The sequence below is a fragment of the Orcinus orca genome, chromosome 15, assembly GCF_937001465.1.
Source record: "Orcinus orca chromosome 15, mOrcOrc1.1, whole genome shotgun sequence".
Classification (NCBI taxonomy): Eukaryota; Metazoa; Chordata; class Mammalia; order Artiodactyla; family Delphinidae; genus Orcinus; species Orcinus orca.
In genome coordinates this window covers 13,330,119-13,348,853 of record NC_064573.1, presented here as the reverse complement: position 1 = coordinate 13,348,853, position 18,735 = coordinate 13,330,119, and the positions used below count along the sequence as shown (strand labels likewise).

Genomic DNA, 18,735 nt, shown 5'->3' with positions numbered 1-18,735 from the left:
TGTTCTATTTGCTGTCAATTTGACTAAACCATTTAGCTTGTCCCAAGCTCTGTTTCCTCATCTGGCCGTGGAGGGTAGAATTTGCTGCGAGCTCACCTCTCACTCCCCCTGGGCCCTCCATAGTCTAGCCGTATCAGTGACTTGCAGCCCTTCCAAGAAGCCATGCTGCCTCACTCCTCATCTGGCACATGCTGCTCTCCCTGCACCTTTTTCCTTTTTTCTATTGTGCTATCCGACTCACCGTTTAAGATTTGACTTTGGCAACAACTACCTCAGTGAAGGCTCCCTACACCCCAACTGCAAGCATCATGTTCTAACGAGTGCAGAGCTGCAATCATCTCACCCCCAATTGCTCTCCAAGCCCTTTGGTTAATGCTGTAGACTTCTGGCAACTTATTCTTCCTCCAGATGCTGTCACTTCACTAGATTATAAACTCTCACTGAAGAAGAATCAGAATGTTTTTGCAAACAGAACTAAAGCGTTCAAAATACTTTTAATAACCTCAACTGTAAAGGTCAGTTTTATGTGTCAACTTGGCTAGGCTACAGATCCTAGTTAGTTATTCAACCACACATTAATCTAGGTGTTGGCTGTGCAAATACCTTGTAGATGTGATTAAAGTCCATAATCAGTTGACTTTAAGGGAGATTATCCTGAACAATCACGGTGAGCCTGATTCACAAAAGGCTCTAAGAGCAGAACAGAGGGTTCCCCGAAGAAGAAACTGTACCTGTGGAGTGAAGCTTCCGCTCCTGCCTGCAAGTTCCAGTCTGCCCTTCCTGATGGCCTGACCTCTGAACTTAGGACCTGCCTAACTAGCCCCACAGTCACATGAGTCAATTTCTTACACTAAATTTCTTAATACAGAGATCTTACTGGTCTATTTCTCTGGTTTAACTCTAAGTGATAGACCAGCTCTTCACTAAATAAAGTCTAAACGCTATAGTCTAGCATTTGAGGCCTTTGATTACTTCCACCTAATCTATATTATCAGTATTATCTCTTATTAGGCCCTTGAACAAACCTCCCAAATTCCCCCCAAACTGAACTATTTATTTTGAAGGCAGCATGGTATAGAAAGAGCATGAATTTAAGTATTAGAGTTCAAGGACACCAGTGTGTCCTGGAGGAAAACATTTATCTCTCTGAGCCTAAATTCCCCCATCCATATTATGAGAATCATACCATTAAATTTAGGGTAGTATTAAGCTTAACTGAATAACACATGTACAACACCCAGGACAGTCCTGGAATAGTGCAGTTTAACAAATATTACTTATTATCCCAGAATAAAAATACATCTTTCCAACTCTGCCTCTATTTATATTATTCAACTTGCTTTAATTCTTATCCTCTCCCTATATTCTGACTGTTAAATTTCCACCAAGACTTATTTTTTCCTGTTATCATCACCCTAGCTAAAGTGAGATTTTCTTTATTTAAGATATGATAGTCATTGTATCACATTCACTTAACATTTTATATTAAAGTTGTCAAACATTTGTTGTCTTATGTAATATAGCATAGTATATGACCTATATCTGATAAGGTGGCTATGTGTATACATCTTTTACCTACTTTATTTAATTACAAGCTCCTTGAGAAGCTTGTAATTTTGTATCTGAATTTTGTATTTCTTGGTGTATCCTATGAAGCATCTCGCATTGTGCTGTATACGCAAATATTCTCTGCATTATCAGATTAACGAATAAAGAACTATCAGCTGTGAAATCTGCTGACACAACAATCTAAAGATATCATATCCCTTCTCAATAACCCAAAACGTCAAGACAAATACCAAAAGGCAGCGTTTGGCATTAGACTACTCTGGACTCAAATCTCAGTTCCTCCACATCCTAGCTGAATGGCCTTTTGCAAATTACTTAAACAGCTTCAGTTTCCTGTTTTATACAGAAAAATTATAATGCCTACTTCCAGCACTGTTACGTTTAAAGTGGCAAAATAAATTTCAAATACACAGCTGAATGCCTAGTTATATCCTCCACTAAAACACGTTTGTTTTTGTCTCTTTTCCTACCACGTAAGAAATGATTTCTACTCTAGCCAATTTCACATACATTTAAATAATGAAATTAGTTGGGGTAAATTATTTAAGATGCATTACAGCATTATACAAAAATGGAATAAATACTACTGCTCTTCCTTCCATTACAGAAAAATAAAGTATGAAATTGAAAAAAGTTATCACTGGAAATGTCTGCAGACTATTATTATTAATAATACACCATTCAGGTATACTACTTTTTAGATGATTTGGACATGGTAATAATCATTAGAGAATGAAGTAAAGGAGATGGAAGAGGCATATTATCCCTGGTAAATGACAGTAATATATTTTAAAAGAGTAAAGTGTTTTAATATAGTTAAACCATATATGTACTGTTATATTTTCTCAGTTGTATAAAGTATTATTAAAGAGCGGGGTTTTTTTGGCATTGAAAGTACGGGGTTTTTTTGGCATTGAAAGTACAGTAAACTAGGGACTAATTCTTAAAATGAGGATATATAGAAAGTTCTGGAAATCTGTATTTAAGAATTTTAGAAAGATGAAAAAGGTAAGAAAAATGTATATTCCAGAAAGGAATATGTTCCTTTTAAAAGGAACATTTTGAATAAGTGATTTTATTTCTTTCCAGCTCCTAAACTTAATATCAGATAAAGTTAAATATATTGCTTTGAAACTGTTTTCTGATCACCTGTACTGTAGAAAGATACAGAATACTTATAACATGCTAAATAATTATAAAAATAAACAGAAAAACAACACAATTAATGCCATAGGCAAATGTAAATTACACAGCTATCTTTATAGCCTCTTAAGTTACAGGACCATTATTATTGATACACCTTTTTCCCAACTAAAGAAACAGAGATTACTGAGAAAAAAAGACACAGTACAACAAAAGCAAATGAGTTAGCTTAGTACAGCATGTACATTATATGAACTCACTACAGTTAATTTGATATAATTTCTTTCCTTAGTCTTATGATTTTACACCAGCATCTGAATCTTCATTATACTTTCTGAACATACCTTGACTTCTTTACTAACACCTCTGGTAAGGTTGCAGTGAGACTTGATGATCAGCAAAGAAGCATAAGATGTCCATCCCACAAAACCAAGAACGACATTGAAAGCCAAAAAGAATCTGTCATAAGTGTGATAATAGGACAATCCTTTCAATGCAAGATTAATCAGCTCCTTGCAAAGGGAAACCTATGGAGAAAGAAAAATATAACTCGCCACATGCAAAGACAAAGAAAATCTAAGTTTCAAAGGAAGAAAAATTATTAAAGTAACCATAGATGATTGATCAAAAACAGATTTTGATTGTTCAAGGATCTTCTTGCAAAGTATAAGAAAAATTCCTGAATAAAATAAATTTCTAAATCTTGATAAGAAAGGACATTTAAAATGCAAACTATCTATGAGATGTACAATGATTTTAAATGATTCTGAATGATTCATTTTGTGGAAATTATCTTCAAATGACACATGAAAGAAATGGTTCTCTAATATAGGTCCCTGATAGGAGATGCCCACATTTACCTGTTTTGACTTTCTCATATCAGATTACCCAAATCAGTTATAAAACATTATTAAAATAGCTTAATATTTTAGTAGAGAAGAATAGCTTGCCGCTGTAAAACTATAACAAAAATAAGCATTAGAAATGCCATCATACTACTCAGGCAATTTTAGAAACCAAAAATAGAATTCTTTCTTACTTTAAAATTATATGACCATTTAAAACAGAGAAAATTAATGAAAAACATAGTAGGGCAGGAGTTGGGAAAAGTCAGAGCTTCAGTATGAACCATTAGATTTCAAATAGTGTGAAGCTAATTCTAAATGTACAGATATGTCATGTTCTAAAATATTATGCATAAATAAGTTGGATGACAGAAGCCTGGAATATACTTTCTCATTATAGAGAACAGCAATTGTTCATTTCCAATGTTAACCTAAAAAAATTTACCTATAACATTACCTGAAATAAGAGAAGTATGTCCATGTGGCTAAAGCAGCTACTTAGGAAATTCAACCCTTCCTTAAAGGTTCAGGAAAGCTCCCTGGCCTGCCCACTTTGCTCTCCATCACCATACTTGCCCCTCCCCATACCTGAATGATCAGCTATTTATATATACAAGGCCTGCATACTTACTGCTTCATCATACTTTTTCTGTTTTATATAAGATCTTGCTTTTCTTAAAATGTTGATCTGTTTAGAATCAGAAAGCGAGCTACAAAAGAAAAAAAATGCTTTAGGTTTAAAATGCTTCTTCATTTTAATCACATTTTTTCTTGGTTCTTTGCTTAATTGAAAATAAAAAGATGGTGAAAATTGAGTAAAGACAGAAAGAAACAAACAAACAAACTCTGAGCCAAATTGTATCACTGCTGGTTATCTGAACTCTTCCAAGAAATAACTTATAAATTAAATTTGGTTTTCTTGACTCAAAGTTTCAACTGCCAAACTCCACTTATGACAGTCATACAATACATCATTGGAAGAAATGTAATGCTTTGGCTAACACAGAAATTCTGATTAAATCAATGTAATTAATGGAACAACAAACAAGTGGTCTGAGTTACAACACTCAGCTCTCTCATGCTCATGGTAGACACAACAGACAGGGCAGATTCACTACGGTGCTTTGTACCCTTGAGCCAGACAGGGCCTGACAATTTTCATTATCAAAGAGATCCGAGCAGAGCTTAACCAACAATTAAAGTTAGTGAATAATTTGAATCTATTTGCTATTTTTGTATTACACCATATACTTTTTTGGTTTTCCTATCTTTCATTTCTCTTTCCACCATTTCCCTGTCCTTGTTTTACCACAGTAAAAACCTTAAATACAAAGGAGAAATACTCCTAATACTGCATAAGTAATTTTTAAATAAGTATATTTAAACACAAAATTGAATATATACTGCTTAACTAGCATCTACATTCCTAAAGTGAGTACCTTTACATTTTAAAAGTGTAAAAAAGTTATTTAAGGATATATTAGGTTGGATCATTTGAAATTGACGTTTTTATATGTCAAAAACTACTAAATTAAATTGACAAGTTCATATGGCTCAATAATCACTTGTCTTCTTTCTACTTGGTTTCAGCAGCTTCTAAAGAGATGAGACGGAGACTTTGTAGAAAGTTCGTCTTTTAAGCAATGTTATTAGTTTGGGTGGGTCACAGACATCTTTCAGAATCTGAAACTTGCTCTAGAAAAATAAATAATCCAAAATCTTACATATAATTTCAGAAAATTCAAGAACCCCAGAACTCAACTATGAACTCTCTACAGTTCTATAGAGGCTTGATTAAGAATATGTGCCTACTCCAAGGGATCCCAGATCTTGCAACTCATGTGAACCCAATCACTTTGTCAGATTGTAGGAAAATCCCCCACCCCTGGACTCAATGGGATGTGGAGGAAAAAGGTACCAGGAAGCAAGAATACATGAAAGAAAAACAAATTACTTCAAACTGTTGCCATGATCCAGTTCTCTGTCCTTCAGACACCACACATTTTGGAATATCTTCCTAGAAGTCTTAGAAATGGAATTACTGGGCCAAAGGGCACAGGAATTCTTTGAAGGCTACACCTAAGATAAATTTTCCGAAGTTCTATAAAACCCTTCTAAGTTGATCTTCCTTCCCCTTGCTCTAATCCACTCCACTTCCTAAAACACTGATTACATCTTCTGATATACTTGAAATTGATATGGGTATATTATTGTCTACTTCATCAATTCTAAACGTCCTGGACTACTGATGACCATCTCCTTCTATTCTACTTAATTTCCCATTATCCCAAATATATACTCTCAGTTATAAAATGGTTAAGCTCTTCATTCTTCACCTATCTTGCCTTCACGTCTGAGTTATTGTTCATAAAGATCCTCCAGTCTCTGCTTTCCAAAATCAAATCTTATCATCCTTTATGGTCTACTCCAAATCTCACCTCACACCATTAGCACTTTAGTGTGGTCTCATCATCAATTTATTTCTCTTCAATTAAATTTTAACCTTCATGAGGGCCACTAATTATTTACATTAATATCAATAATACTCAGCAAAGTGCAAAGCACATAAAATGAATCAATAAATCTTAATTGATTAAAATGCTATAAGGAGAGGAGCTTCAAGATGGCAGAAGAGTAAGACGTGGCGATCAACTTCGTCCCCACAAATACATCAGAAATACATCTACATGTGGAACAACTCCTACAGAACACCTACTAAACACTGGCAGAAGACCTCAGAGCTCCCAAAAGGCAAGAAACTCCCCACGTACCTGGGTAGGGCAAAAGAAAAAAGAATAAACAGAGACAAAAGAACAGGGACGGGACCTGCACCAGTGAGAGGGAGCTGTGAAGGAGGAAAGGTTTCCACACACTAGGAGCCCCTTCACGGGCGGGAACTGCGGGTGGCGGAGTGGGGAGCTTCGGGGCCACGGAGGAGAGCACAGCAACAGGGGTGCAGAGGGCAAATCGGAGAGACTCCCGCACAGAGAGGATCGGTGCCGACCGGCACGCACCAGCCCGAGAGGCTTGTCTGCTCACCTGCTGGGGCGAGCGGGGCTGGGAGCTGAGGCTCGGGCTTCGGTTGGAGCGCCGGGAGAGGACTGGGGTTGGCAGCGTGAACACAGCCTGAAGGGGGCTAGTGCGCCACAGCTCGCCGGGAGGGAGTCCCGGAAAAAGTCTGGACCTGCCGAAGAGACAAGAGACTTTTTCTTGCCTCTTTGTTTCCTGGTGCACGAGGAGAGGGGATTAAGAGCGCCGCTTAAAGGAGTTCTAGAGATGGGCGTGAGCCGTGGCTATCAGCGCGGACCCCAGAGACTGGCATGAGATGCTAAGGCAGCTGCTGCCGCCACCAAGAAGCCTGTGTGCGAGCACAGGTCACTCTCCACACCTCCCCTCCCGGAGCCTGTGCAGCCCGCCACTACCAGGGTCCTGAGATCCAGGGACAACTTCCCCGGGAGAACGCACGGCATGCCTCAGGCTGGTGCAACATCACGCCGCCCTCTGCCACAGCAGGCTTGCCCCACACTCTGTACCCCTCCTTCCCCCAGGCCGGGGTGAGCCAGAGCCCCTGAATCAGCTGCTCCTTTAACCCCGTCCTGTCTGAGCAAAGAACAGACGCCCTCAGGCGACCTACACGCAGAGGCGGGGCCAATGCCAAAGCTGAACCCTGGGAGCTGTGCGAACAAAGAGAAAGGGAAATTTTTCCCAGCAGCCTCAGGAGCAGTGAATTAAATCTCCACAAACAACTTGATGTATCCTGCATCTGTGGAATACCTGAATAGATAACGAATCATCCCAAATTGAAGAGGTGGACTTTGGGAGCAACGATATATATATTTTTTTTTCCCTTTTTCTCTTTTTGTGAGTGTGTATGTGTATGCTTCTGTGTGTGATTTTGTCTGTATAATTTTGCTTTTACCATTTGTCCTAGGGTTCCGTCTGTCCGTTTTTTTTTTTGTTAGCACTTCTTATCATTGGTGGATTTGTGTTTTTGGTTTGGTTGCTCTACTCTTTTTTTTTTTATTACTTAAAAAAAGCTTTTTTTTAATGATTATTTTTTTTATTTTAATAACTATTTTATTTTATTTTATTTTATTTATTTATTTTCTCCCTTTTATCTTGAGCCTTGTGGATGACAGGCTCTTGGTACTCCAGCCAGCCTTCAGGGCTGTGCCTCTGAGGTGGAAGAGCCAAGTTCACAACATTGGTCCACAAGAGACCTCCCAGCTCCACATGATATCAAATGGCGAAAATCTCCCAGAGACCTACATCTCAATGCCAAGACCCAGCTCCACTCAATGATCAGCAAGCTACAGCGCGGGACACCCTAAGCCAAACAACTAGCAACACAAGAACACAACCCCATCCATTAGCAGAGAAGTTGCCTAAAACCATAATAAGGCCAAGACACCCCAAAACACACCACCAGACGTGGACCGGCCCACCAAAAAGACAAGATCCAGCCTCATCCACCAGAACACAGGCACTACTCCCCTGCACCAGGAAGCCTACACTACCCACTGAACCAACCTTAGCCACTGGGGACAGACACCAAAAACAAGGGAAACTACGAACCTCCAGCCTGTGAAAAGGACACCCCAAACACAGTAAGTTAAGCAAAATGAGAAGACAGAGAACCACACAGCAGATGAAGGAGCAAGGTAAAAACCCACCAGACCTAACAAATGAAGAGGAAATAGGCAGTCTACCTGAAAGAGAATTCAGAATAATGAAAGAAAAGATGATCCAAAATCTTGGAAATAGAATGGAGAAAATACAAGAAACGTTTAACAAGGACCTAGAAGAAACAAAGAGCAAACAAACGGTGATGAACAACACAATAAATGAAACTAAAAATTCTCTAGAAGGCATCAATAGTAGAATAACTGAGGCAGAAGAACGGATAAGTGACCTGGAAGATAAAATAGTGGAAATAAATACTGCAGAGCAGAATAAAGAGAAAGAATGAAAAGAATTGAGAACAGTGTCAGAGTCCTCTGGGACAACATTAAACACACCAACATTCGAATTATAGGGGTCCCAGGAGAAGAAGAGAAAAAGAAAGGGACTGAGAAAATATTTGAAGAGATTATAGTGGAAAACTTCCCTAATAAGGGAAAGGAAATAGTTAATCAAGTCCAGGAAGCACAGAGAGTCCCATACAGGATAAATTCAAGGAGAAAAATGTAAAGACACATATTAATCAAACAATCAAAAATTAAATACAAAGAAAACATATTAAAAGCAACAAGGGAAAAACAACAAATAACATACAACGGAATCCCCATAAGGTTAACAGCTGATTTTTCAGCAGAAACTCTGCAAGCCAGAAGGGAATGGCAGGATATATTTAAAGTGATGAAGGGGAAAAACCTACAACCAAGATTACTCTACCCAGCAAGGATCTCATTCAGATTTGACAGAGAAATTAAAAGCTCTACAGACAAGCAAAAGCTAAGAGAATTCAGTACCACCAAACCAGCAATTTATAACAAATGCTAAAGGAACTTCTCTAGGCAGGAAACACAAGAGAAGGAAAAGACCTACAGTAACAAACCCAAAACAATTAAGAAAATGGTAATAGGAACATACATATCGATAATTACCTTAAATGTAAATGGATTAAATGCTCCAATGAAAAGACACAGACTGGCTGAATGGATACAAAAACAAGACCCATATATATGCTGTCTACAACAGACCCACTTCAGACCTAGAGACACATGCAGACTGAAAGTGAGGGGATGGAAAAAGATATTGCATGCAAATGGAAATCAAAAGAAAGCTGGAGTAACAATTCTCATATCAGACAAAATAGACTTTAAAACAATGACTATTACCAGAGACACAGAAGGACGCTACATAATGATCAAGGGATCAATCCAAGAAGACATAATAATTGTAAATATTTATGCATCTGACACAGGAGCACCTCAATACATAAGGCAAATACTAACAGCCATAAAAGGGGAAATCGACAGTAACACAATCATAGTAAGGGATTTTAACACCCCACTTTCACCAATGAACAGATCATCCAAAATGAAAATAAATAAGGAAACACAGGCTTCAAATGATATATTAAATAAGATGAACTTAATTGATATTTATAGGACATTCCATTCCAAAACAACATAATACTCTTTCTTCTCAAGTGCTCACGGAACATTCTCCAGGATAGATCATACCTTGGCTCACAAATCAAGCCTTGGTAAATTTAAGAAAATTGAAATCGTATCAAGCATCTTTTCCAACGACAATGCTATGAGACTAGATATCAATTACGAGAAAAAAATCTGTAAAAAATACAAACATATGGAGGCTAAGCAATACACTACTTAATAACCAAGAGATCACTGAAGAAATCAAAGAGGAAATCAAAAAATACCTAGAAAAAAATGACAATGAAAACACGATGACCCAAAACCTATGGGATGCAGCAAAAGCAGTTCTAAGAGGGCAGTCTATAGCAATACAATCCTACCTTAAGAAACAAGAAACATCTTAAATAAACAACCTAACCTTACACCGAAAGCAATTAGAAAAAGAAGAACAAAAAACCCCCAAAGTTAGCAGAAGGAAAAAAATCATAAAGATCAGATCAGAAATAAATGAAAAAGAAATGAAGGAAACAATAGCAAAGATCAATAAAACTAAAAGCTGGTTCTTTGAGAAGATAAACAAAATTCATAAACCATTAGTCAGACTCATCAAGAAAAAAAGGGAGAAGACTCAAATCAATAGATTTAGAAATGAAAAAGGAGAAGTAACAACTGACACTGCAGAAATACAAAGGATCACAAGAGATTACTACAAGCAACTATATGCCAATAAAATGGAAAACCTGGAAGAAATGGACAAATTCTTAGAAATGCATAACCTGTGGAGACTGAACCAGGAAGAAATAGAAAATATGAACAGACCAATCAGAAGCACTGAAATTGAAACCGTGATTAAAAATCTTCCAACAAACAAAAGGCCAGGACCAGATGGCTTCACAGGTGAATTCTATCAAACATTTAGAGAAGAGGTAACACCTATCCTTCTCAAACTGTTCCAAAATATAGCAGATGGAGGAACACTCCCAAACTCATTCTACGACTACCATCACCCTGATACCAAAACCAGACAAAGATGTCACAAAGAAAGAAAACTACAGGCCAATATCACTGATGAACATAGATGCAAAAATCCTCAACAAAATACTAGCAAACAGAATCCAACAGCACACTAAAAGGATCACACACCATGATCAAGTGGGGTTTATCCAGGAATGCAAGGATTCTTCAATGTACGCAAATCAATCAATGTGATATGCCATGTTAACAAATTGAAGGAGAAAACCCAAATGATCATCTCACTAGATGCAGAGAAAGCTTTCGACAAAATTCAACACCCATTTATGATAAAAACCCTCCAGAAAGTAAGCATAGAGAGAACTTACCTCAACATAATAAAGGCCATATATGACAAACCCACAGCCAACATCGTCCTCAATGGTGAAAAACTGAAACCATTTTGTCTAAGATCAGGAACAAGACCAGGCTGCCAACTATTATTCAACATAGTTTTGGAAGTCCTAGCCACGTCAATCAGAGAAGAAAAAGAAATTAAAGGAATACAAATTGGAAAAGGAGAAGTAAAACTGTCTCTGCTTGCAGATGACATGATACTATACATAGAGAATCCTAAAAATGCCACTGGAAAACTACTAGAGCTAATCAATGAATTTGGTAAAGTAGCAGGATACAAAATTAATGCACAGAAATCTCTGGCATTCCTATACACTAATGACAAAATATCTGAAAGAGAAATTAAGGAAACACTCCCATTTACCACTGCAGCAAAAATAATAAAATATCTAGGAATAAACCTACTTAAGGAGACAAAAGACCTGTATGCAGAAAACTATAAGACACTGATGAAAGAAATTAAAGATGATAGAAATAGATGGAGAGATATACCATGTTCTTGGATGGGAAGAATCAACATTGTGAAAATGACTCTAATACCCAAAGCAATCTACAAATTCAATGCAATCCCTATCAGACTACCAGTGGCATTTTTCACAGAACTAGAACAAAAAATTTCACAATTTGTATGGAAACACAAAAGACCCCGAATAGCCAAAGCAATCTTGAGAAAGAAAAACAGAGCTGGAGGAATCAGGCTCCCTGACTTCAGACTATACTACAAAGCTACAGTAATCAAGACAGTATGGTACTGGCACAAAAACAGAAATATAGATTAATGGAACAGGATAGAAAGCCCAGAGATAAACCCATGCACATATGGTCACCTTATCTTTGATAAAGGAGGCAAGAATATACAGTGGAGAAAAGACAGCCTCTTCAATAAGTGGTGCTGGGAAAACTGTACAGTTACATGTAAAAGAATGAAGTTAGAACACTTCCTAACACCACACACAAAAATAAACTCAAAATAGATTAAAGACCTAAATGTAAGTCCAGACACTATTAAACTCTTAGAGGAAAACATAGGCAGAACACTCCATGACATAAATCAGAGCAAGATCCTTTTTGACCCACCTCCTAGAGAAATGAAAACAAAAATAAACAAATGGGACCTAATGAAACTTCAACGCTTTTGCACAGCAAAGGAAACCATAAACGAGACAAAAAGACAACCTTCAGAATGGGAGAAAATATTTGCAAATGAAGCAACTGACAAAGGATTAATCTCCAAAATTTACAAGCAGCTCATGCAGCTCAATATTAAAAAAACAAACAACCTGGGCTTCCTGGTGGCGCAGTAGTTGAGAGTCCGCCTGCCGATGCAGGGGACACGGGTTCGTGCCCTGGTCCGGGAAGATCCCACATGCCGCAGAGCGGCTGGGCCCGTGAGCCATGGCCGCTGAGCCTGCGCGTCCGGAGCCTGTGCTCCGCAACAGGAGAGACAACAACAGTGAGAGGCCCACATACTGCAAAAAAAAAAAAAAAAAAAAAAACCTAATCCAAAATTGGGCAGATGACCTAAGCGACATTTCTCCGAAGAAGATATACAGATTGCCAAGAAACACATGAAAGAATGCTCAACATCATTAATCATTAGAGAAATGCAAATCAAAACTACAATGAGATATCATCTCACACCAGTCAGAATGGCCATCATCAAAAAATCTACAAACAATAAATGCTGGAGAGAGTGTGGAGAAAAGGGCACCCTCTTGCACTGTTGGTGGGAATGTAAATTGATACAGCCACTATGGAGAACAGTATGCCAGTTCTTTAAAAAACTAAACATAGAACTACCATACGACCCAGCAATCCCACTACTGGGCATATACCCTGAGAAAACCATAATTCAAAAAGAGTCATGTACCACAATGTTCATTGCAGCTCTATTTACAATAGCCAGGACATGGAAGCAACCTACGTGTCCATGGACAGATGAATGGATAAAGAAGATGTGGCACATATATACAATGGAATATTACTCAGCCATAAAAAGAAACGAAATTGAGTTATTTGTAGTGAGGTGGATGGACCTAGAGGCTGTCTTACAGAATGAAGTCAGTCAGAAAGAGAAAAACAAATACCGTATGCTAAGACATATATATGGAATCCAAAAAAAGAAAAAAAAAAAAGGTCATGAAGAACCTAGGGGAAAGATGGGAACAAAGACACAGATCTAATAGAGAATGGACTTGAGGACACGGGGAGGGGGAAGGGTAAGCTGGGACAAAGTGAGAGAGTGGTAATGTATATATGGTATACACTACCAAATGTAAAATAGATAGCTAGTGGAAAGCAGTTGCATAGCACAGGGAGATCAGCTCGCTGCTTTGTGACCAGGTAGAATGGTGGGATAGGGAGGGTGGGAAAGAGGGAGATGCAAGAGGGAAGAGATATGGGGATATATGTGTATGTATAACTCATTCACTTTGTTATAAAGCAGAAACTGACACACCATTGTAAAGCAATTATACTCCAATAAAGATGTTTAAGAAAATGCTATCAAAATATTGCAGACCTAAAAAAGGAAGAAAAATAAAAGAATGTACCTTGCTATTCTTAAAGCACCTAACAATTTGCTAAACTAAATAAAAAAAGGGAAAAAAAGCTTGTCTGGAAATAAATTACTTAAGCTAATTTATGTTCTCAAGTGAAGTCTTAAAAAAAAATAAGAAACATTTTTAAAGAGAAATACTTGTTACATTACATTATATACATATTTTATATGAAATATTACATTATATATGGAGTATTAGAAACCATGGTCAGTCTAATTTATATTTTTCTAAATGGACTCTATAAATTTAGGGACATACCAAAGGTTCAGAATGTGTCTGGAATTCATCAAAATGTTCTATACAAACCTCACTGTTGCATTATGACATTAAAGACTCTTATAAACGTGTTCCCCATGTAATTTTTTTAGTTTTCCATAAGTTGAGAACGACTGCAAAATAAGTCTTAGTATCACATATTTTAAACATAAAGAAGTTTTGTGAAAAATAAAAAGTCCAGAATATAAGGTACAATATTTTAACATCCATGTAAAAAAGACAAAACAAATAACAACCAAAGAAGGGGGGTTGGCAAGGGAGTAATCAAAGGAGTAATGTATACAAATTAAAATGAATAACGGGGAGCTGCACGTGCCAATGCTGGTAAATCTTGAAAATCATACTGAAGGGAAAAAAAGAGAATTGTAGAAAAAAAAAATTGGTAGATTTTAAAAATAGGGATTCAATTATATTACACCACTTTACTTCTTAAGAAAAAAAGAGGATCTAAAGAAATATGGTAAAATGTTAACATTTTTAAAACCTGGATTGTAGGTACAAGGATTTTTGTTATAGTCTTCATTCTTTTCAGTGTGTTTGAATAATTTCATAATTAAAATCAAAAATATGTAGCCAAAGGGATATATACATACATATACATAGGTACACATGATATATATATAGACAGATACATAAGAAACTGCAGCTACACCTCCAGGAACAAAGACTGTAAAGACTGGAACACACCAGGCACGGGAACTTTTTATTATCATCTGTGTGACTTTTATTGTGAAGATGTATTACTTTTTTTTTTCTTAATTCATTTATTTTGTTTTATTTATTTTTGGCTGTGTTGGGTCTTCGTCGCTGCGCGCTGTCTTTCTCTAGTTGTGGCGAGCGGGGGCTACTCTTCGCTGTGGTGCGCAGGCTTCTCATTGCAGTGGCGTCTCTTGGTGAGGAGCACAGGCTCTCGGTGTGCAGGCTTCAGTAGTTGCAGCACACGGGCTCAGTAATTGCGGCACACAGGCTTAGGTGCTCCGTGGCATGTGGGATCTTCCTGGACCAGGGACTGAACCTGTGTCCCCTGCATTGGCAGGCGGATTCTTAACCACTACACCACCAGGGAAGCCCCAAGATGTATTACTTTTTCATTCACATTTTACTAACCAGATTTTTAAAATAATTAAAACATTAAAATTTAACCATAGTTTCTGGCTATGATGGAGAAGCTTTGGCATACCAATGCTCCCACCAGGAACAACCAGAAAGCCTGATAAAATAAAATTAAAAATAAATTTGAAGGTACTGGAGAGCTAGCAGACCCTTGATGGTCTTAAGACCATCAAGAATTGAAGGGTTTGGACCCTAGAAAGAAATCACACAGAAAATTGTAACCCTTAGGGCCTCCGTACACAAGGAAAAAGGCTGAGAATTTGGGCAGATGGCTGCTGCCAGGATGTAGAGAATCCAACAAAGCCTTTGGCAATCTTATCAGACTGTAGAGATAAAAATTAAGGTTTGCAGCATCCCATGAAGCCGGGACTTGAGGACCCAAAAGAGAATAAAAATAAGAGAACAATATACAATTTTCATTCTGGATTTTTAAAAAAAAGACATGAAAAGAAGGTTATCTGGAATTACTTAAACTAATTTAATACAGATTCTGAAGTGAAGTCTTAAGAAAAATGAGAGAAGGAATTTTTATAAGCAAGAATTTATATATGGAGAACTCAGATAAAGAAACAGAGGCCAAGTGCTGGTAAGAGGGAAGGTGAACTTTACACTCAGCTGAATTCTTCAGCTGTTTAGGACAAGAGGACAAGAAGTTGGGGAGAAGGCACCTGAAAAGTAGTACAGTAATCTCAAGATATATGAGAGAGAAAATCTGATGTTTAGGAGGCACCTAAGAGGAAGGGCTCTAGCTAACACAACAAGCTTCAGCTGAGATCCATGGGTGGCTCCACTCTAAGAGCAGACACAAACCAGTGGGAAGAAGAGACAAAGGAACAAACTGCAACACAGCTTTGAGTCAGCTACTGCTCTGCGCCTGTCAGAGGTTAAGGTAAGACCTCTCCAGAGAATGAGATAATCCAGAGCTTCTAAAACTTTTAATGTACAATGATAAGGGTTCATTTAAAAACTACCAGACTCAACAACAGGACCAACTGACAAAGGACAACAGTAACAAACTCACAAACAATACGGTTATTGGTGTTATCAAGTACAGACTTTAAAATAATTGTGGTTTATATATTCAATAATGGAGAATAAGACAGAAAATTGCACCACGTATCTGGAATCTACTTTTTACATAAATTGAAATAAAAGTCCTAGAACTGAAAAACAAGTGATAACTGATAGCCACAAACTAGACAAAGCAGAAGAGAGATTTGGTATATCAGAAGATAGGTCAATAGAAAATATCTTGCCTCAATCTTGAAGAGCAGAAAGAAAATACAGAAAAGACCATTTAAAAAATCAACCATACACATCATTGTGAACAGGAACATATATATATATATATATATATATATTTCTCCTGTATATATACACACACACACACATATATATATACACACATAATTGGAATCACAAAGAGGGAGAAGAGAGAGAATTTGGCAGAAGTAATATTTATGATAATAGCAATGCAACATTTCTACACAGTAATTTGTATGAAAATTTTTCCTCTATTGACAAAATCTTTTATATTGAAAACATCAAGTTTTAAAAGAATCTATTATCAACATGTTAAGCTTAACTAAAAAGCAAAAGAGAAATAAATATTAATTGTGCACATTTCTTTGCTGTGATTGCTATTGTTTCATCTTTTTTCCATAGTTATATGAACACTGTAGAAGAAACTAAACCATGTTTTAGAATTATCAAGACTTTCAGCATTTTTTCAGGGTGAACTAGTGTTTGGAGGGTGAAATCTCCTTAAAATGCTACCCTTAGAAGTATTATATATTCTTTACTCAGATTTTTATCATTTGCATTTACAAATGATATTTTAGAGATACCTAATGATACCTACTCCATTCTTTTTTAGAATATCTATTTAAAGGAAAAACTATATCAAGAAGACAAAGAGAAAGCAGGAAAAAAAAGTATTTATAGAATAATTTGTACTCCTTTAGACTGACCAATGACATAGAATCTTATCTTTCATGTCATAATAAAGTAAATGAATATTTTCCAATATAGGTATGTGATGTATAAAAGTTACTTTTTTAAAAAATATTTATTTATTTATTTTTGGCTGTGTCAGGTCTTTGTTGATGCATGCAGGCTTTCTCTAGTTGCGGCGAGCAGGGGCTACTCTTCATTACGGTGCGCGGGCTTCTCATTGTGGTGGCTTCTCTTGCTGCAGAGCATGGGCTCTAGGTGCGCGGGCTTCCATAGTTATGGCTCGCATGCTCTGGAGTGCAGGCTCAGTAGTTGTGGCATGTAGGATCTTCCAGAACCAGGGCTCAAACCTGTGTCCCCTGCATTGGCAGGAGGATTCTTAACTACTGTGCTACCAGGGAAGTCCCCAAAGTTACTTTTTTAAAAGAAGAATTTCGGGTTTGAGGCAGAAAATTACACTTTTAGTAAATAATTAGTAAATCAGATGGATGAAGTGGTAGAAAGATTCACATTAAAACAAATATTTAAAATTTGGTCCAAGGGAGGAATTTTAATCCATATCAGACTAAAAGAAATAAATATATTAAAAAGAATCAAAGTATCTTTTGTCATTTTAGTAGAAAATATTAATATTAAACTACAATCCTGCAGCCTGTGGAACAAAAACTACATTCACAGAAAGACAGACAAGATGAAAAGGCAGAGGGCTATGTACCAGATGAAGGAAGAAGATAAAACCCCAGAAAAACAACTAAATGAAGTGGAGATAGGCAACCTTCCAGAAAAAGAATTCAGAATAATGATAGTAAAGATGATCCAGGACCTTGGAAAAAGAATGGAGGCAAAGATCGAGAAGATGCAAGAAATGTTTAACAAAGACCTAGAAGAATTAAAGAACAAACAAACAGAGATGAACAAAACAATAACTGAAATGAAAATTACATTAGAAGGAATCAATAGCAGAATAACTGAGGCAGAAGAACGGATAAGTGACCTGGAAGACAGAATGGTGGAATTCACTGCTGCGGAACAGAATAAAGAAAAAAGAATGAAAAGAAATGAAGACAGCCTAAGAGATATCTGGGACAACATTAAACGCAAGAACATTCGCATTATAGGGGTCCCAGAAGGAGAAGAGAGAGAGAAAGGACCAGAGAAAATATTTGAAAAGATTATAGTCGAAAACTTCCCTAACATGGGAAAGGAAATAGCCACCCAAGTCCAGGAAGCGCAGAGAGTCCCATACAGGATAAACCCAAGGATAAACACGCCAAGACACATAGCAATCAAATTGGCCAAAATTAAAGACAAATTACTGAAAGTAGCAAGGGAAAAATTACAAATAACATACAAGGAAACTCCCATAAGGTTAACAGCTGATTTCTCGGCAGAAACTCTACAGGCCAGAAGGGAGTGGCATGACATATTTAAAGTGATGAAAGGGAAGAACCTACAACCAAGATTACTCTACCTGGCAAGGATCTCATTCAGATTCGATGGAGAAATCAAAAGCTTCACAGACAAGCAAAAGCTAAGAGAATTCAGCACCACCAAACCAGCTCTACAACAAATGCTAAAGGAACTTCTCTAAGTGGGAAACACAAGACAAGAAAAGGACCTACGAAAACAAACCCAAAACAATTAAGAAAACGGTCATAGGAACATACATATCGATAATAACCTTAAACGTGAATGGATTAAATGCTCCACCAAAAGACACAGGCTTGCTGAATGGATACAAAAACAAGACCCATCTATATGCTGTCTACAAGAGACCCACTTCAGACCTAGGGACACATACAG

The 18,735-nt window shown here is 37.1% G+C and overlaps 1 protein-coding gene across 5 annotated transcripts in view; it reads right to left on the bottom strand.

Moving 5' to 3' along the window:
* The window catches only part of PIGN (phosphatidylinositol glycan anchor biosynthesis class N), a 112,937-nt gene that overhangs the window by 57,131 nt on the left and 37,071 nt on the right, over nt 1-18,735 (bottom strand). For all 5 annotated transcript variants that reach the window (XM_033424984.2, XM_033424985.2, XM_033424986.2 and 2 more), the window contains 2 exons: nt 4,189-4,267; nt 3,057-3,239 (listed from right to left, as the gene is read on the bottom strand). In XM_033424984.2, the coding sequence (XP_033280875.1) occupies nt 3,057-3,239; nt 4,189-4,267 (262 nt within the window). The remainder of the gene's footprint in view (nt 1-3,056; nt 3,240-4,188; nt 4,268-18,735) is intronic.